Source organism: Zonotrichia albicollis, chromosome 19 (genome assembly GCF_047830755.1).
Source record: "Zonotrichia albicollis isolate bZonAlb1 chromosome 19, bZonAlb1.hap1, whole genome shotgun sequence".
In the NCBI taxonomy this organism is placed as follows: Eukaryota; Metazoa; Chordata; class Aves; order Passeriformes; family Passerellidae; genus Zonotrichia; species Zonotrichia albicollis.
Genome location: NC_133837.1, coordinates 10,114,368 through 10,135,071, shown reverse-complemented (window position 1 = coordinate 10,135,071; position 20,704 = coordinate 10,114,368). Strand labels below are relative to the sequence as shown.

Genomic DNA, 20,704 nt, shown 5'->3' with positions numbered 1-20,704 from the left:
ACATCCATGCAGAATCACACACATCCACGCAGCTCCTAATTCCCATCAGGAGAGGATTCCCAGGTGCAGCAGCCCAGGATGGTGTTTGGGATGTACCTGGCTGTTTGTCCTGCTGCACAGCTGGGATCCAGGCTGGGGGAGAGGGATTGCCTTGGATATCATCAGCAGAGTGTGTCTGAAATCAGCATCAGCCTGTCCCGTGGCCTTGGGTGAGCTGGGCTCCCATGTGCTGGCACCTGCAGCTCCCTGTGCTGCCTCCACCAGGCCCTGCAGAGGGTGGAGTTTGGAGTATTGATTTGGGTGATGCTGAATTTTAACAGTTGGGGAAAATAATGATCCTGTCATTCTTTGTGTGTGTACATGTTTTGTACTGACTCTAGTTGGGAGCTCATTGGGTTATTCTGAATTTCTGTTGCTTTGTGGGACCCAGAAGGAACAGCTTGGAGTAAGTAAAACAGAGCAGCCTGGAAGTAATTGTGTGTGTACTTGGGAGAGAAGTGCTTTTTTGTGTTTTAGTTCTGCAGTTCTGAGTGTGCTTTGGGAAATGGAAAAGCTGAATGTTTAAGGAGATGATTGTGTCTCTAAAAACCTGAAGGGTGTTAACTGGTTATGTTGGTATACTGATGACAAAATCTGCTTTAAACTTAACTTTGTTTTTAATAAAATTAATTTCTGCAGCTGCCAAGCAGGGACAGGAGGAAAAACTATATGTCTGCATTGAAATGAAAACATTGGGGCGGCATTTTGTTTTATGGGGTGCACTTCTCCAGCACAACTGCAGCAAGGGCAGCTTGGCTGATCCTGCCAGCTCTGCAGCCGTGTGCTTGTGGCCCTTCCTTTGCTGCAGGTTTGCAGATGGCGTGGCTGCAGGGCCAGTCTGTGCAGCTCTAGGAGCCAACACTGAACTAATCTGGCTCCCCAGAAGTTCATTTTCTGTTAAGCCACTTCAGCTTCCTGCTCTACCTTGTATCCCTGTGCTGGACCTGCTTTGGGGGAGGAACAGCTGCAGCCCCTGCACTGCTGGGTGCAACCTGAAACCTTGCAGTGAGCTCCAATCTGCTCCGAATAATGGTCAGCTGCTGTGTTCTGACCCATTTCGTGCTGCAAGACCTCAGCTCCAAACCCCTGTGCACCTGTAAAATACAGGATTTGCTAGGTTTACCTGCCTTTGTGTGTCCCCTCATGACAGCAATCCATTGCAGCCTTCAAAAATGCAGGAATTTCATTAAGCAAAAGTAAACTCTCAGTTTTACGGTCATGTTCTGTCACATTTTGTTCATTTGCAGGAAAAGCACCTTTCAAAGGAAGTGGAACCTAAAAAAAATTCCTCAGAGAGATTAACTGTAAAATAAAACTTCATGTGAATAGTTAGGGTAAACAATTTTGTTTCAAAACCTTAATTGAGGTAGTTATTACCTCAACAGCTGTATTTGCAAAATCCATACGGTGTTATTTACAGCTCTTTGCTCAATAAATAGTTGAAGACCTCCTGTTTTATATTTTCCCATGTGGGAATTCAGGCAGGTCCAAGGAGGGAATGCAAGCAGAAAAATATAAGTTTCTTGTGAGCGTGCCAACAATGGAAGAAACCAGTAGGAATTTGTTTAAAAATGTTTAAAGTATTGAGCCATCCTGCTGGAACCTGTGCACCGTGTGCTGTTTGCCTGTCACAAATGGCTTTTCTAAAAGAAATAAATGAATTTGCAAAGAGTTTTGCACATTGTGGAGAAAAGTACATCATGTCAGCCTTGGGTTCAAACACCCAAGCGATTCCTGGGTCCCAGGGGCAGCCGTGAAGGCGAGGAGGGGCGTGAGCGCGGCTTCATTTGCCTTCCTCCCTCTCCCTCCCCCAAGCAGGCTCATTCCAATCAGCAGTGTAATTGGAATGCAACCACAGTCTGGAGGAGGAAGGGGAATTTTTGGCAAGGAGAGGCAGAGCAGTTGGGAGCTTTATTCAGATTAAAGCATAGACGACCATTCATTATCAGTACAACACACATTAGCAACAGCACAGCATTGTGTTTCTACAGCTGGGACTTATTTCAGTGATTGTATTGCCCCACATAGAACATGCAAACAACTGGGATCTGATCACAAAACCCAGCGCTAATGGCTTTCAGTAAAAGATGGTGTTTCTGTAGGGGAAGAAAGACTTGTCTTCAAAATGAGCCATTGTGGTAAAAATTGATAGGCAGCCTGTCACTCTCCTGCGTGTTACATATGTTCTTGAACAAGTGCTTTTCTGGGAGAAAAACCCTCAGGGAAGGAAAAAACCAACAGGAATGATAATGTTAAAACTGTTGGTTGGATTCAGAAGGCTGAACTTGTTCTTCTGTGGTGATGACACGTGGAAAGCCAGAAGATTAGAAAACATAATCTTAGCTTTGGACGGAGTGCTTTCCTCCCCATAACCTCGGGGCTGTCTGTGACACAGTGTGGGTTCTTAGGGATGGATGGGGGTTCTGCTGAGCCGTGTGTGGACTTCAATGTGTTGATTGTGTGTTTCCTTCTGCAGTGTGCTCACTTCCATGGGCATTCATGATTGGTTTCATTTTCTTACCTGCCTTCCTTAATCTTTCTTTGATAGTACTGGTGTGTCTCAAATATACACATTTAAAAACTACTTACTTAAGATGGCTTAAGCAATATTATTTTTAACATAGGAATTTAAAGACTAATATGTCTGTAAAAAGGATTGTCTACAGGTACAGGTGTTTGTACCTCATGCTGCTGGGTACAAGCACATTTAAACCTTGTCATTTGTAATAAATAAAGAGGTGCATTATAACAGATAACTGGGTGCTACAAACGTGCAGGTAATGTAACACTAAAACCCACCTGTGAAGCAAAGTAGTGGTGTTCCTGTTTTGCAGGTGAATGTGATGAACAAATTGGCTCCAAACAGTTTGATACAGACTGGAAATACCCACCAGGGTTGAATACACAGCCCTTAAATGTCCGGGTTCCTTGAATTCACATAACACTTTCTTTCCCTCTAATGTTGCTTCCTCAGCACTCACTGTGGTGTTACCCGGCCTTTGGAGGTGAATCGATCATTGAGGACTCTGAGCTCATGTCTGAGAGGTGGTGATTCTGTGAAATCTCATAGATCTTTATCACTTTTTACTTGTTTTCAATGCAAGCTTCCTGCATTGGAGCTCCCTTTCCACTTGGGCTTCATGTTCTTCTTCCTTCTGCGGAGACTTCTTGTTACTGATAAACTTATTATTCTGAAATAAACAGACTTTTTAATACTCATAAAAAACAATGGTAATGTATAACATAGGTTACCTTCCCTAACAACAGCTTGGTGTCGTTAAAAGTTGGATTTTCCTGTGGTTCCAAAGTTAGCAGCAGTTGCAACAAGAGTTCTTCAGTAACTAGCAAAAAGAATAAACAGAGTTCAGAAAATGAGAGGGAAATATTTATCTTTCTATAAAATTGACCTTTTCAATAGTCATAGTTCCTTTCAGTTTTTATGTGAGTTGAACCAATTATTCGCCCCCTCTATAATTGCATGTAAATTTTAATAGCTAACACAGATTACAGGGGTTTGGGGATACTAAATATTTTGCATTTACTTATAATAGTTAAATTATTTTTCAGTAAACCATTCTTTGTCAGTCACAGGAGTAATAAATAAGAAAAAGGAAATTGGCAAATATGATTCACTTAATTCCTATTTTTGAATATTTGTGGACTGTGTAGCAAAGCTATCATAGAAGGAGACTGGGTAGCTCATAACATAATGCTTTTTTCATGTTTCTGTGAGCAGACCTGAGCAGCATATGTTAGAATGAGATCATAAAGCATGATAAAAAAATATTTAATGTATGTATACTATGTAAAATTGGTGTGCTGTTTGTCTTGGCACATATATATTGGAATATTAATGTTCTCTTCTGTAGACTTCCCAGGAAGTCTGTAATAAACAGAAACATAGCTATCCATTGACTCACTGATACTCTGTAATGAATACTTGATCTACACATGTGTGCTACAAGCCATTAATGTCATTTGATGATGCACTTATGGTACAACACACCCCCTGTTCTTTTGCAGTGTATCCAGCCATTGGTTTGCATTCTAGTTCCAGTGCAAGTTTAAATAACGTTTTGTTTCAAAAGAACTGTAACAAAAAGTGCCTTAAAACGAGCACATCCAAATAATAAATAACCTCCCTCAGTGCCCCTGTGCCTGCAGAGGATCCTGTAGTGGTGGGGCTCTGTGGATCTGAGCGTTGGGTCCAGAATCATCAAGATAAAGAAACCTCCCTTTAGTTCTTGCTGGTTTTGAATCTTTAGCTTAAATTGAGCTTGGGATAGAGGACTCAAAGATAATGAAATCCCGTGAGTTTGGTGGGAGTCATTGCCTGGATGAAGAGGAGACCCTGGCAGTGACCTGGAGCAGATCCTGAGCTGCTGGGAGAGGCTCTGTGTGAATGCCCAGGGAAAGCTCAGCCACAGCTCCAGTCAGCCGTGGAACATAAATCCATAGGAAACCAAACTTCCTCAGCTTCTATTCTCAAGGAACTATTAATCAGCTGGTTATCAGAATATTCAGGACAGGTTTTAATACAGTGTTGAAACTGTTAGAAAAGTGGAGCAGAAACTCTGGTACTTTTTCCCACCAGTGGGAAAAGTTTTGTCCAGAAAAAGTCCTGAGATGGAGGAGAGCTGTGTGTGTGTGGAAGAAGATTGTTTGAGTTGAGCTGGTGCTCGTGGGACCTGGGCTTTTTTACCTAGAAATGCCTGGCAGAGAGGGGGCTGTTAGTGGAAGCTTTCTCACATCTCTCCTGTTTTGTTAACCTGATAAAGCCAGAGTGGGTTGACATCTGACTTGCCTTAAATGTGGTTACTAGAGAGGGAAAAGTTGAGCCAAAAATATTAGTTTGTTCACTCATGGCTAATTGTTGAGGAAGCAGTTATTAGTCTGCGTGCTCTGCGTGTGCCCAATCTTATAAAAATGAGACTTCAGTTAAATTGCATTGGCAGGCTTGCTTTGTTTTTGAAAAGAAGTGTTTGTAATTAGTTAATATTACAATTTCTCTCACAATAATAATTGAACCTCTTATGTCTTGGACATGATACAGTTTCAGGAGCACCCTGTGTGGCTGTGCTGTAGATGAATTTTGACTTAAATATTGGATTTTAAGCCTTCAGCTTCACTTGACACTTTCCATTACTTAAAATGGGTAAAACTGTGACAATAATTGTATATTTTTTTAGCTATTTTAGAAAGTTGCCATCTATTTTACTTGGAGCTTTTCACCGCTAGATGAAAGGTGGCTGGTGAGCAATAACCTGCTGCAGTTCTTGGGCAGGTGGTGTCTCTTGTGTTATCACTCATCTGAGGATATTCTTGGTGTAATAAAACCTTAAGGAGCAGCAAAAACAGTTTTTCTATTACTTGTTCTTTTTCAAATGCCTTTAGGTTGTTCTCAGAGTTCTGGATAGAGTAAACTTTAGATTGTTTGGCATGTGAAAGCCTTTGATAACTGTGGATTTTTTATTACATCATCCACAGAACTTTATTTGATTTGTGGAGCAGTGATGTGACAGTCTCTTTCCTATATGTACTTGAGTGCTCAGAATCAAATACCTGAAACATTTGACTCTCTGTTGGTATTTTGTTACTCTTGACTGTTCAGATTGAAATTATTGGATGAAAATCCCTTACATGGAGCTCTGCTTTAGGACTACCAGTATGTCTTTGAATGGAGAGAAATTATATTTATTACTTTTATCATCCTTTAAAAACCCCTGAAGCTGCCAACGTGGAACCAGGGTAACAATGTTGTTAGCAGCCCCTTGTATCAAAAGACTGTGCTGAAATTTTCCTGGGAACTTTGATGTCCCTTTCCTGTGGCATGGCTCAGTGTGAGGGAGTTGTTCTTGCAGCCTCTGATGGGCATCTCCTTGTGTTTTATGGAGAAACCAAAACTCCTCACACCTGGGCAGAGTTGTAGCCAGATTTTACAGTGCTGAATTCCAGTGGAAATCAGCTTCATGAAAATCAGCATCTTTATGAATGTAAAAACTGGGAAGAGATGGATTCTTGTTTAGGCTGTGCAGGGTGGTGCTCCTGTGGCCTGGCTGTGGAGATCTCCATGGGAGTGCCTGCTTTTGTTCAGGCAGGAATTGGGGATCAGGAGCCTTGCAGGGTCAGTGGGAGGCTCCTCTGGGGGGGAAAGGATGGCCAGTGGTGTTTGGTCTGAGGTGGTGCCTCTGGGATGTGATTATTGGATGCACTTTTCTGTCTTTGCATTTCCTGGCAGTAATAAACATTGGCGATCTCATAGGAAAAATATCCAAGGGAATCATATAGAGAGGAATCTCTTGCAGCATCAGGTTCCAACCAAATAACTCTTCCCACTCCCCCCCCTTTTTTTTTTTTTTTAATACTAGCTGTGGGAATTCATGCTTTTGCTCAATCCCCAAGAATCCTTTTGTGTTATCAGTAAATATTTTAATGTTTCACGGGGGAATCTAATATTTCCTGCTTACTAAACCTGTGATTATAGATAAGCATAGTAGTTGAGCAGTGGTGCAGTTTGTGAAGAGAAGTCTTCTTTGTGTACCTTGGCACCTTTATATGAAATTTGTCCCCCTTGACCTTTTATTTATTTATTTGTTTATTTAAATTTATTCTCATAGGAGATTGTTTTCCCCTGGGTATTTTTAGTTGACAAATGCAAATGTTCCTTCCTTTTAATTTAAACAAACAAACAAAAAAAGCCTGAAACAATTATCAGCTGCTACAAATAAAGGATATCTTTGGAACCATCAAAACTCTGGCTTTAGAAGTTAGTGTGCTCCACCCAAATGCTTTTCAGGTAAAACCTTTTATTTGTTAAGGATGCAGGATAGCAGCAAAGCCTTGGCTGCCTGATGTTCTACTTTTCATGATCAAGGAAGCTTTTGCTGGGCTGTAGAATTGAGGATAAACCCCTGCTTGTGTCCCAGCACTAATTGTGGTGAACCAGCCAGGAGTGCTCCAGGTCCCTCTCTGGTGAACTCACAGCTGGCAAAATCCTGAGAGGAGGAAAAAAGCCACAAAAACCTGAAACTATTGCCTGAGGAAAGCAGAACCATCTCACTTCCAGTGTTACCTGCCTCCAGGTGCATGGCTAAGATTTGACACTTCTAGCTCAGCTTTCAAGAATTAATTCACATGACAATATAAATAGTGAAGCAGCACAATTCATTTATGTTTGTTTTATTTTAAGCAGGGTTTTCTGAAGTGCTGGACAGGTAAAATAACGTTTTTTAAAAGTTGGCAATCAGTAACTTAATTTTTGTATTTCTGTTCTTCTTGCAGTACTGTGTGCAAAAAACTTGGTGAAAAAGGACTTTTTCCGTAAGTACATTTATACATTTATTTATAGATGGAATAAGTATTATACAAGTTCTATTTTGCATATGATCATTATATTAAGATATTTGCAGTAAGGAGCTAAAGTCTTTGATGTTTGATTTCAGGGCTTCTGCTTTTGTCTTAGGTGACACAGCACAGAATCATAATAATAATTAAAACACTGACACACTCTGTCTGTTTTTATGGGAGTGGGAAACAAATTTACCCACTCAGGCAAATTACATGTTTTTCAAATTTAGTGCCATATATTTATTAAGTCATTTTTCACCCAAGAACCTTTTGTCAAGCAAACAGATGAGCTCCTTAATTATTAATAACCACCTCATAACACCGACGTACTCTGAAATTATATTTTAATTAATTTTAATAATGTTTTGAAAGAAGTGCTAAGAAGTAGATGAAGAAGGCAGAAAGGAATGCTGTTGCCTGTGTCCTGCATGCACACATCACCTGCCTGCCACCTCCCACCTGGGAGCAGGAGGAGTTTGGTAGAGCAGACCTGAGCTTTGGAAAGAAATAGAAGAGGCAGTAAATTGAGATACTTCTAAAACATTGCTGATATTTGAATTTCTGTATTGATGACAAGTTTTGGGTGTATAACAGTGTGAAAAACCCCCTGAGGATGTGCAGTGTGCGATGCTGCAGCACTGATGTCCCAAGGTCCCCACGAGCTTTCTGTGACACTTGTCCTGAGCCCTCGGAGCAGCTCTGGCTGAGGCACCTGGGACAAAATGGCACATGGCAAAATCAGATCTGGTGAACGTTTCCTCACCTTGGTTCCTCCAGCTGGCTCCCAGCCCTGATGAGGGGAGGAGAGCAGGACCTGGGGGTCAGGGCTGGGACCATCCCTGGGGTCACTTCAGCAGGAGGTGCTGATCTGATCATCGTGGGCTGCTCTGCTCCTGCTGCTGGAGCTCAGCACCATCTTCACACTGAGTTTTGGTGTTCAGGGTTCCTTAGGGACTGAGCTGGCAGCAAATGGAGCACAAAGCCAGCAGTACACCAAATTTAGTACACTTAAAAGCAAAAATAACCTGTTAGAGACAATTCTCTGTTGCTCCAATATCAGCCAAAATTGTGATTTGATCTTAAACATATAAAGAATATAATAACTCTGTTTTCTCAGTATACAAAGCCTTTGGCTTCTTTGTATACTGATAATTTACTCAAATTTAAATTAGGAAGATTAAGGTGTTTGGATTGTTTTTCCCCCCAATGTGTTTGACTTACACAACTTTTTCTTAGTCCATATCAGTGAAATAAATTACTAATTTACCCATTTACTGTGCTTAATACATCATGTTATCCCCATTCATAAAGTAGGAGTCTTATTTATTAATAAAAGGCAAATTAATCTTCAAATGAAAGATTAAATAACTGAACAATGATAAAGGACTTCAAAGCATCCTGATCCACTTGGTAGCTTTTCTTTCTTTTCCTCCTCACAGGACTTCCTGATCCCTTTGCTAAGGTTGTGGTGGATGGATCTGGCCAATGCCATTCTACAGATACTGTGAAGAATACACTTGATCCCAAATGGAATCAGCATTATGACCTGTAGGTGGTAACAGTGATAACCAAAGGTTTGAAGTGAAATCCTCTAAATTACACAGACAATGTCAGATATTCTTTATCCTGTCCTATGTACAGCTTGGGAAGTATCCCAGAGTTTATTAGTTTGAGTGAAAAGTCCACCTAGCAAAATTCCACTTTCTCATTTACCTCAAAATTTAAACGCTGCACTTGTTTTTCTGGTGCTGATGTCTGCAGCATGCTTACATGGACTACAGTGTTGTTTATTGTGTATTTTTGTGTTAAAATGAAGCAAGTAATTGACAGTATTTCCCTCAAACTGCACTTCTCTTGACGCAATTTTTGTTGGCTGTGGTGCTACAGTATCTTTTTCTCTGTGTGCCTTTTGTTCAATTTTCTCTCCTTTCTGTCATTTTCTGTCCCAAATGTTCTCACTCTGAATTATTGTTATCATCACTTGAGCCCTTTTTGGTGCTTCTGAGCAATAGAATCAGTATGGCACATATATGTCATGGTTTTCCTCTTTTTCTAAAGTATAGAATATTTCTGTACAATATAAGTTATTAAAGCTTTGATTTTTATGTAGGTCTCTGTGCATGCTTTATTTTCCTTGTCTTTTATTCTTTATCTTTTTCCTTGGGATGAAAGATGGGGAAGAGAAATGAACTGGTTTGCATCATTGTATTCACCTGTTCTGATCTCTGACTTTCCCCCCATGGCTCCATTCTCTGTCCTGTATTATTAGAAACTGTTTGAGCATATTTATGTTAAATTTGGCCATCACCAAACCTGCAGCAAATTGGTGTTGGTACACAGGCAATTTCTTGTCCTTCTTTTTCCCAGTGAAGAGAAGCAGCTTGGTGGGTCTCACAGCAGAATATGAAAGGCCTGGTTTAAAGTCATGTCTTGATCTCCTCCTTATTTTAATATCCAAGAATAAATGTGTGAAGTCCTTGTTCATAATGTGTTAGTGCAGGATACAGAACATTTTCTTCTCTGCCTAACAAAGCATCATGGCAGTTTAGTGAAATAATAATATTATGGTTTTATTATCCAAACCCAGTTCAAGCTTAGATTCTGCATGTGAGATTGTAATTCATATTCATTAGAGAAATGGATGCAGGAGAAGTTTTAAGTTCATGTGTAGCAAATGGCTCTCTTTTCAATTGAAAGAATTCTAAGTTAACTTGGTTTTTAATTGGTACTAAACCTATCAAAAAATTGATTTATACAGAATGGAGGTTTCAGACCTTTCCATGTCCTCTCCAAGGATCAGAGCGGAGCTAAGGAGAAATCCCTGAAACAGAGCACAGACTTTGATTGTTTTTTAGTTAGGTGTGTCTGTTAATGAGCATTAATGCTCAGCTTTGCAGGGATGGAGGGTGGGAAGTGCTGAGTGAAAATCCTGCTGTGATGGACGGGAGGAGGGTGGGCATGGTTTGGCACTCTGGGAATTTGAATTCTGTGTGTCAGGATTCTGTGTGGAGGTTGCTGTTCCCCACGGCTGCCCCAGTTCTGGCCAGTCTGAAGGGCTGTGGGACTGGAGTTGTCTGGAGTGGCTGTCAGGGAAGCTCAGGGCTCCCTGTGTTGGAGATTTTTTCAGAAATGGCTTAGAAGGCAGCTGGGAGGAGCAAATTCTCACAGTAGAAGTTCTCAGGTTGTTTTGAATTACAAGTAAAAGTGACCAACATGAAGGCCTTGAGAACCTTGCATACCTGAGTTCTCAGGCAGCTTTCTCATAACAAGTAGATATTCTATCTTTGGCTGTTTTGAGAAAGTAAAAGTAAGTTTTGAGAACACAAATCTTGGTATTGGAAACAAAAGGAGGGGTTGGTGTGTTATCTCTGACCTACTGTGAGCTCGGGTTTGCAATATGCATGAACTTAATTAACACGGTTATAAAAAGTGACTGATTGAGTCAATAAACGGAGTCGATGCTGAACCAACACAAAGGTGGGTCTTCTCCCTCCACTTCAGTATCCCTGGGCTGATGATTTGATTCCCTTCTGGAGAAAAGAAGCAGAGGACGTGGGAAATGAGGGAGGATGTTGATATGCAACAAGAGTAATGGAAAAAAACTGTAAAATCTTCAGAAAAAAATTCCTTTCTGATTGTAGCTATTAAGGAAGGATGATGAGAAGGTATTTTTAGGTTGTTTTATAGAACCAGCCATGGTTGTATCTGGATGCTGCATTGTCTTTCCAAGGCTGTGATTGTAATTCACAACATATTACAAAAAGCAGAGAGAAAAGGGGGGGTTCTGGCAAAATGTTTTGCTTGAGCAAATTTGAAGTATCTCTTGCTGGATTGTCCAATGGAATTTAGACCTGTGTGAAGTATTTTTGTGGGTGGTGGTTTGTTTTTCTCTTCTTCAGAAAACTTCCCTTAAAAATTCTTATTTTGTTGAATTAGTGTATTATTTTCAATATAAAATCTTGTCCTCTAGGAAAAACGACTTTGTTTGATCCTGGCTGTTGAATTCCCTGATGACAGAAGTGTATCCAATATTTCTAATCCAAAGTAAAACTCAGTGTGGTGTCAGGCCTTGTTATTAGAAAATAATCCTTTCCCTCTCCAAATTTTCTTCATAATAATTTAACCCCTTTTATAGTGTCACCTGTTATTCCTTACTCTAGGGAAATGTATTTCCATTTATAAATAGCCACATTATCTTCACTTCCTATTTAAAGCAGCAGTAAAAGATTAAATCTCTTTGGTGCAACAACTCACTGCCTGGCTGTTATTGCCAGGTAATTTTTTACTGTATAAAATACTCAGTGTCAGGTCTCAGCTTTTCATCTGCACCAGATATTAAATAATTTTTTCACATACCATGTGGTGGCAAATGCAAATGGCACAGTCAGATGGAGCTGTTGTAATATATTCATGCAGTAATGTCTGAATTAAGTTGTTAATTCCAAGAGAATTTTGTGGCTTGCTAACCTGATTCAGCATAAGTGGATATTCTGTTGTATAAGAATTTTTTAGAAGGACTTTTGCAGTGCTCTAAAGAGCAAAAAGGGGTTGGCTTCTGCCTTATGTGGTTCTTAATTCAGCTCTTAGTGTGAAAAGGAAGTGGTTGAATTAGCTGCTTGGATTCTTCAGCCTGGATGGGTGTGTGTGTAGAGGGGGAATCTGGGACACTTTCCAGAAAGAAATTGCCAAATAGTTGCTGTCTGGATGTAGTTTAATGTCAGTAAAATACCATGCTTGCCCTGGATGTATTCCCCTTCCTTATTTTCAGTCTTGTTTGTGTTTCCCCCATTGTTCAGGCCTTTCCTCAGAGCTTTTGAATAACCAGCCTTGACACATTTACAGCCTGCTTGCATTCAGAACTAAACTACCTAAACCAGCAGTTCAGGAACTGAAATCTCCTTTTCCTCTTCCTACCCCTTTCTTCCCTCCTGTGGTAGCCAGCCCTGTCCCCATTGTGCTGCCCAGCCTCTCCAGCAGCCCCTGCCCCTGAGGCACAGCAGGTCCATCCCCTTTCCCTCTGAAAGGTGTTTGTACCACCAGCTCCACCAAAACCTGCTTCAGTCTGTGCCCCTCAAGGTTCCTCTTCATGGAGCCTCACCCAGCTCCCAAAAATAACTCCTCCTCTTCCCAAAATCTCCTCACTGCAGCTTCTGCTGCTCTCTGGTACCTTCACATCCTCAGGCTGCTGCACTGCCCTGGCAGAATCACTTTTCTCCCCCAGTCCTTTATTTTGTCTGGTTAATGCTGAGGATCCTGGATTTTACTCAGGGGGAGAAGGCAGCAGCTCTGTCTGGTGCTGCTTTAGACAATCCCATCCTGGATGAGCTCCTAAAGAGCCATCAAACAGCTCTGGGCACCTTTTCCTTCTCCTTGTGGGGCTTGAGGCCCTTTGATTAAAGCTGATGCCCTTCACAGCAGCCAGTGAGTGCCACATGTCCCTGCTCCATCTCTTGTCCATCATCTCTTGTCCATCATCTCTTGTCCATCATCTCTTGTCCATCATCTCTTGTCCATCATCTCTTCCCCATCATCTCTTCCCCATCATCTCTTCCCCATCATCTCTTCCCCATCATCTCTTCCCCATCATCTCTTGTCCATCATCTCTTGTCCATCATCTCTTGTCCATCATCTCTTCCCCATCATCTCTTCCCCATCATCTCTTCCCCATCATCTCTTCCCCATCATCTCTTCCCCATCATCTCTTCCCCATCATCTCTTCCCCATCATCTCTTCCCCATCTCTTCCCCATCTCTTCCCCATCTCTTCTCCATCTCATCTCTTCTCCATCTCTTCCCCATCCCTGCCCTGGCAGCTCCTGGGGACCATCCCAGAGGCTCAGACACCCTTCAGTTGCTGCACAGAAGGGAAATGCCAGGAAGGAAATGAATGAAGATGGGAGAAAAATATTGGGGTGCTGTTTTTCATTCTGGCTCTTCACACCTTCTTCTCCCCAGTGTGAAAGCAGTTGGTAGCTCAAAGCAGAACACTGAGATTATATTAGAAAAAAAGTCAGAAATGGGAAAATGGAGAAAAAAAAATGTAAGTAATTCATCCAGGTCGTAAAAAGAGTCTGTGTGACAGCATGGATCAGAAATAGGGAATTCCTGGCTCCCAAACCTGAGCTCATACCTCGTGATGCTGCATTTTTCTCTCGTTCTGGAGGGAATATGTCTGGCTTGTGATCAGGAAGAGGTGTGTTTTTTCAGGAATATGTTTTTCCACTTTCTTCATTTCACATTTCTCAGTGAGGTGAACTCTTCAGGGAAAGTGTATGTAATGCCATGGGGATGAAAAGTCACTCAGTTCCAGACCTTCCTCAGTGCTAGACAAAATAACGATTGTCCCTGTGTTCTAATTTTTTATTTAAATAATTTAGAGGTTTCCACCAAGGCATGAATTTGATTTTTTTTTTCTTGGAAATGGAAGTGCTAAGAGTAGGGAAATTAAAATTTCTGAACATGCAGTTCTTAACCAAAGTCTTAATTGTAAATGTTCAGATAATATGAAAATCAAGAAAATGGCTATGCAATTGAGTTTCTATGTTTCCACTTCATTAATACTAATCTCATTATCTCTATTGAAGTCCTGAAGTTGTGGAATAGATATTGCTGATAGGATAGAGGAAAAAAAGAAATATAAGCTCCAAGAACTTTAATTACAAGGAGGAAGGGAGAGTTATCCTACAAAATGGGGGGGTTCTGTTTTTTTGTTTCTGGTTTGGTTTGTTGCACTTTATTTTTTGGAACATACTTTTAAATAAAAAAATAAAATTCCTAGCTCAGGCTTTTATGTTGGAACCTTATTGCCAGATGATGTAAAACAAATGTAACTTATCCACCAAATGAATTGGAAATGTCAGCTCATCCTAATGTCACTCTCTAAATACAGCCATGGGTTTTTATGTCTGAAATGATGCAGAGATGTAGATGAAACATTTTGCTCTAAAGCCAACTAGATATTACTTAGTATTTATTTTCTTCCTTTATCAAAAATTAGACTTTTTATTTGGAAGAATGCAGCTTGTCTTGCTTATTTCCTTTTAAAGTGTGAACCAACCCAGGTTTTTGGGTGCAAAAATCAAGAGTAGATTATGGCAGAATGTGGAGTTCCCACCTGCTTGGTGTGGATGGTGAGTGTTGATCCCAACCCTGAGAACCTCACCCTGAAACATCACAGGAATTCTTGGAAACTGTCTTGTGTATTCAGCTGTTCTACATATTATTCAAACTGTCCTGTTATGAAATTGTGTTTAACCATATACCTTTGACTTTTTTAAAGCAACAAGGAAAACTGGAAAATTCAAGACAGGTCATGATAAGTCTTTATTTTTAAGTGCGCCTAAATTGTTCTCATAAGAATTTATTTGAAGTACATAAAGCATTGTAGACTGCAGCTGTGCACGTGATTACCCATCTTCATCTCGTTTCTTTATGCAAAATTGGCATTGTCAAGGTTGTAAGGCCAAAAATCTGACCTATATTACACAATCAGTTTACTATTCAAAAAACTTGGGGGCTTTTTAATGTGAAGTTTGGGTTTGTTTTTGTTTTTGTGTAAATGTGCAGTGGTTACTTTTAACCATGAGGTTTTTCTGTCTTCTGCTTCTTGGGTCAGTTGCTGAGTGCACATGGGAAAAAGAAGTTATACAAGTTCTGCTTTTTGAAAAAGGAAAAATGGGAGAAGTGTTAACCTGATCACAGCTGTAATTTTAAGCCATGCCAGTTAGTTCAATTATTTGGTTTGCCAACCTTGACAGTATCATTTCTATCTTTATGAAAATATTAAGATGTTTAAAAGCCAGTAAAGCCACAGTCAATGGGGAGACGTATTTAGACATTGGTTGATCAGTTTTCATTCAAAAACAAATAAAAAAGAAGCACTTGGAACTAAACTAAGGCCAGAATTTGTGGTCTGGGAAGAGAGAGCTACAAGCAGTTCTTGGGATCTAAGCCATAGTTACAAATTCATTTCCCTCAACTTGAAACAGCCGTAATAATTCAGTATTGGCAATCACTGATTTATCTTGAGTGTTTTGAAACTGTCCTCTGAACGTTTTGAGAACTAAAACAAGCTCACAAAGCAATTCCCTCTGAAGAGCAGAGCTTCAGACAAAAAAAGCAGAAGTAGAGCAGCCTGCAGTGTGCAGGTTTCCCAAGGCAGTGCACACAGATCCAGGGTTTTGTCTGTGGGAATGCTGTGAGCAGAGTCCTGGGCAGGAGGGGAAGGTGGCACATCCCACCAAGCCCCTGTGGCCTGGCTGTGTGGCTGTGAAGTGTCAGGAGTGTCCCAGCCATCCCTTACTGAGGGTAAATCAGCCCCCTGGGCTGGTGGAGCTGCAGCTGGGGGATGCCTTGGCCTGGCAGTGCTGCCTGCTGGGGATCCCTGGGTTCCTGGGGCTCCCTGGGTTCCTGGGGCTCCCTGGGTTCCTGGGGCTCCCTGCACTCCTGGGGCTGCCTGGGGCTCCCTGCACTCCTGGGGCTCCCTGCATCCCTGGGGTTCCCTGGGGCTCCCTGCATCCCTGGGGCTCCCTGCATTCATGGGGCTCCCTGGGGCTTCCTGCGTGCCTGGGGCTTCCTGCGTGCCTGGGGCTTCCTGCATTCATGGGGCTCCCTGTGTGCCTGGTGCTCCCTGTGTTCCTGGGGCTCCCTGGGGCTCCCTCCATCCCTGGGGCTCCCTCCATCCCTGGGGCTCCCTCCATCCCTGGGGCTCCTCCATCCCTGGGGCTCTCTGCCTTCCTGGGGCTCCCAGCACTCCTGGGGCTCCCTGCGTCCCTGGTGCTCCCTCCATCCCTGGGGCTCCCTGCTCTCCTGGTGCTTCCTGGGGCTCCCCTGCCTTCCTGGGGCTCCCCTGCCTTCCTGGGGCTCCCCTGCCTTCCTGGGGCTCCCCTGCCTTCCTGGGGCTCCCTGCATCCCTGGGGCTCCCTGCACTCCTGGGGCTCCCTGCACCCCTGGGGCTCCCTGCACCCCTGGGGCTCCCTGCACCCCTGGGGCTCCCTGCATCCCTGGGGCTCCCTGCGTTCCTGAGCTTGCAGGAGCAGCCCCAGAGAGCTCCTGGCTCCTGCCCTGCCCTGGAGCTGCTGTCCCTGCTCCTGCTGTCCCCAGGCACTGCTGGGCTGCCACAGCATTGTCCCCTTGGGGCAGGAGGCTGAGCCTGTTTGGGGAGGCTCAGGGAGCTGGGGTGGAGGGACAGCCCGCAGCCTGCTGGTGCTGCTGTTGGAACAGATTTCAGTTCCCATGAGTGCCCCCTCCCAAATCAGCTTTCAGAGCTGTTTGTGTTCAGGTGAGCTCCTCCACGAGACATGCTCCCATTGAAGTCCAGTGTACATCTTACCTGCAGGTGACTTGCTCTCTCCTGCCATTGCAGTGTGTGTTAAATTTTTAATGAGGTGTTGATGATCTTTCTTCCCCCCAAGGTGGTTTCTGATGCATCATCAGAGTGTTCAGTGAGTGCCACTGACAGCGCTGTTTGTTCCACGTTTTTCAGATACATCGGGAAGTCGGATTCAATAACGATCAGCGTGTGGAACCACAAGAAAATTCACAAAAAGCAGGGAGCTGGTTTTCTGGGCTGTGTCAGGCTTCTCTCAAACGCCATCAACCGCCTTAAAGACACTGGTTGTAAGTAAGCTAAGGACAGGTTTCTTCTCTTTCAGCCCAAGCTTGCATGTACAGCCTTTTGAAAAATGACACTTAATTGGGTTTTTGCTGGGTTTTATAAACCTTCTATATTCCAGGTGGTTTGTGATGGTGTTTTGTTTTGTTTTTGATTTTGTGCCCTCATTTTGTAGATCAGAGGTTGGATCTCTGCAAGCTTGGGCCAAATGACAACGATACTGTTAGAGGACAGATAGTAGGTGAGTAAAGGTTTTTATCTTTTAGTTCTCTTTTTATCTTTAGTTTCTATGGTAGCTATAGAAATAACTCTTCTAGATGTCAGTTTTCTATATAATATATATATATATATATAAATAATATTCTATTTTCTATATAATTCTATATATAATGGCTCCTGTCTACTGCCAGAGCCATTTGGACCTCAAGCTAGAATTATATAAGTAGAGAATTAACCCCCCCCAAAAAAAACCAAAAAACACCCCCCCCAAAAAAGCAACAACAAAAACAAACAAAACAACACAACAACAACAAACCAAAACAAAAACAAAAAAAAAAAAACAAACAACAAGCCCCAAAACCCCAAAAATCTAACCACCTAAAAAAGCCCCAAACCAAAATATTATAATAAATTTTTGGGCAAATAAGACCATAGATAATAAAAAAAAATTAGCAAGTTTTTAATTTCACTGTAAAGAAGGGTGACAGTTTGAGTATGAGCTCTCTGTGAAAAACTGACTACAGAATTCTTGGCCAGAGCTCCAGCAAGGCTGTGCTTCCTTTAGGTGTTGGGGAAAACCTAAAAAACATCTTGCTTATAAGCAAGTAAAATTGCTGTCTGGGATGACTTGATCAATTAATTTTGTGTTTTCATGGCTTATTAACAAGTCTGTCAACAACCTCAATAACTGTGCTTTGTCATTCTGTGAACTCATGAACTTTAAATAACTTCAGAATTAAAAAGAAGCTGCGAAATTGAAAAGCAAGTATCCACAAAAAAGCTTCATAAATACTGTCTTTTTAGTGCATTCTCTTCTTTGGTCCCTTCTCAGTTCTCAGCATTTCTAATAGGTCATTTAAATCAAGAATTGGTCAGGATAAGGAAGTTCTTTATTTATACAACAAGATGTTAATGAGAATATTTGGACATGAGGGAAAGGAAAGTGAATTTCTATGTTCAATTCTTAGTTGAAATTCTATCCAAACAGCACTTCTGTCAGCCTGGGAACACCTCTGAAATATTAGTCAGCAAATAAATGTGTTTGTTTGCCTCCCTCTGTTGAATCACACCTGTGACTTTACCTCTTGGTGTTGCTTTAATCATCTGTCTCTGTCTGATCTGCAAGTGCTTGCATTAAAATCAGAGTGTGATGGCACAGGAGAATGAAATGATGGTAGAAATGTGGATTTGTAAGTGCATTGCTGACCCTTCAGGCTGTTCCCAATTAAATTTTCCACATGAGCTTGCACAGAGGATGAATCAGTCACTTCTCTGGGGTGTGTTTGCTGTGGGCTTGGTTTGCCTGCTGGCTTTGCTGCCCTGAGCATCCCTGTGTGTGCAGCTTTGTTTGGGGGTGCCTTTGGAGGGCAGAGCAGCCTCAGGGTGTGCTGAGAGCTCAGAGCAGGGCCTGTGCTCTCCTGCTGCCCTCCAGAGTATGAACTCACATCCTGGTCAGCATCCTGGGGAGTGCTGCCATTCATTAAAGGGGAAAAACCAACCCAGAAGCCCCTCCCCAGAGCAGAAAGGTCTGGGAGGCCTGTGGCAAATGCATTGCAGTGTGCAGTGACAGAGACCTCAGAGAGAGCTGCTCAGGGAGAAGTCAGAGCTGTCAGCAGTGTGGGCACTGCCAGGCTGCTGCAGCTGATGTGCCACAGCAGCTCTGCCTCTCCTGGGATGCTGCTGGCGCTGCCCTGGCACCAGGAGCTGTTGGATTGTGCACTGAACCTACAGAAAAGCACCTTGTCAGGTCACAGCAGAGACCCAGAGCAAATCTATGTTCTGTTTGCTGGTGATACCATCAGAAAGGTCAAGTTTACTCAGTCATGGTTCTGTTTAATTTAATGCATCCTTGGTAAGATTCCAGAGTCTCCTGTCTTTTTTTTATTTAAGTTGTCATTATTAATCTTCTTATATTTTAATCTTTCTTCACTAATGCAACTTTATTGAGTGGATGAATGAGCCTCGGTAAAACTAGATAATTCCACTGTAGTAGTTAGATGGTAGAGAAATCTGGATTAAAAATAAGTAAAAGGCAGAATAAGTTATAAATATACTCTCAGTTCTTCCAATTATAAACTCTTAAATTAAGAGATCATGCAATATTGCAAACCAATATTGAAATGTAATTGATGCCTTCAGCAGATGATAATCTTACAAATCAAGTGCACAGTGGGTGTGCCTTGGTACAGGGACCAAGGAGAACTTGATCTAAAATCCCTGGGCCTCTTCAAAGACAGGAAGAAAAGGGGGCATTTTCAGCAATGGATCCAGGGGCACCTGAATTGTGTCTTAATCTTGCAGCTCTTCTGTGCCACTGCTTTATTTCTGATGTGGCACTGCAGAAAAAATAAGCCCTTACTTATTACAAAATGAATCCGTGCACAAATTTTGCTCCTCACGGAGGCAAAGGGGAGGTAATTGCCTTTGTTTATGTTAATTCCTGTCTCTTTTTGCTTGCCAAACCCTGCCTACCTGCACTGATGTGAACTTGAAGTGTGTGGGGTTGTGGCAGAATAAATACATCATGTGAGATCCTGGTTTGGTTGAATTTAAATGTGTCTTTCCCTCGAAAGTTGTTCTGTAATGTTGGAGTTCATGGCCAATGAGGGGTTAATGTGGATTAGGAATGCAGCATGTACTCCAGAGCTCCCTGGGTTGGTCTGTTGAGTTCTAAGCTTCAAAACATGTTGTTGTTGAAAATTTGGGGTCTCAGGCAAAATCTCTCAGTTCTGCTCCAGCTCTTCAAACTTTCTGATCTTTACAAAAGTTTGGTTGCATCCAGGTTAAAATCATTTCACTGCTTATAAATAGGACTTGAAGACAGTTGTCCAGAGGTATGTTAATGCCACCTCATGAAATGTGGGCCACAGCACGTATTTAGCTTTTTAAGCAATTGTTTTATTGTTAAAGGCATAACAAAACATCAAAAAAACACCCCAACCCCACAGGAACACAAGTGTCATAAATTATCAGATTGGACACTTTCAAACTGTGATATTGGGAACAAAAGCAGCCTAAAAAAATCTTTGTTTTCATAATTGCGGTACAAAAGCTTCAGGCATAAATATCCATTATAGTGAATCATGTAAAAAAAAAATTAAAAGTGAAGCAGTTTTGGTGAGGGCAGGCAAGGGCTTTGCAGGCAGCTTTGTGTGAGTTGCATTTGACTTCTTACTAGTGGTGTTAGAAAGTAGCCAATAAACCAAATCTGAAAGTGCTTCTAGCAGTGACATTTTGCCTGGTTTTGTGTTTGTGTGTCTGTGTGTGTGTTGAAACTCATGGGTGCACAAAATACGTGAGAAGGAGTCAAAACCAGGGAGGAATTCCTTATTTTAGCTCTTCCTGTTCAGAGCTCTGCTGTTGGCCTGTCCCAGCCGTGTGTGAGGTGGCACCCACTGCCACCAGTTGAGTGTCACAGCCCATCTCAACACACAAAATTAATTGCAGTTTCACAGTTCACTTCCTTTTCTGCCTTAACATGCACTCA

At 42.0% G+C, this 20,704-nt stretch overlaps 1 protein-coding gene across 1 annotated transcript in view; it reads left to right on the top strand.

Annotated features, from left to right (window-relative positions):
• SMURF2 (SMAD specific E3 ubiquitin protein ligase 2) overlaps positions 1–20,704 on the top strand; it is a 61,512-nt gene that overhangs the window by 20,242 nt on the left and 20,566 nt on the right. Inside the window, exons 2-5 of the mRNA XM_074554898.1 lie at positions 7,321–7,359; positions 8,826–8,934; positions 16,870–17,003; positions 17,174–17,239. Of these exons, the coding sequence (XP_074410999.1) occupies positions 7,321–7,359; positions 8,826–8,934; positions 16,870–17,003; positions 17,174–17,239 (348 nt within the window). The remainder of the gene's footprint in view (positions 1–7,320; positions 7,360–8,825; positions 8,935–16,869; positions 17,004–17,173; positions 17,240–20,704) is intronic.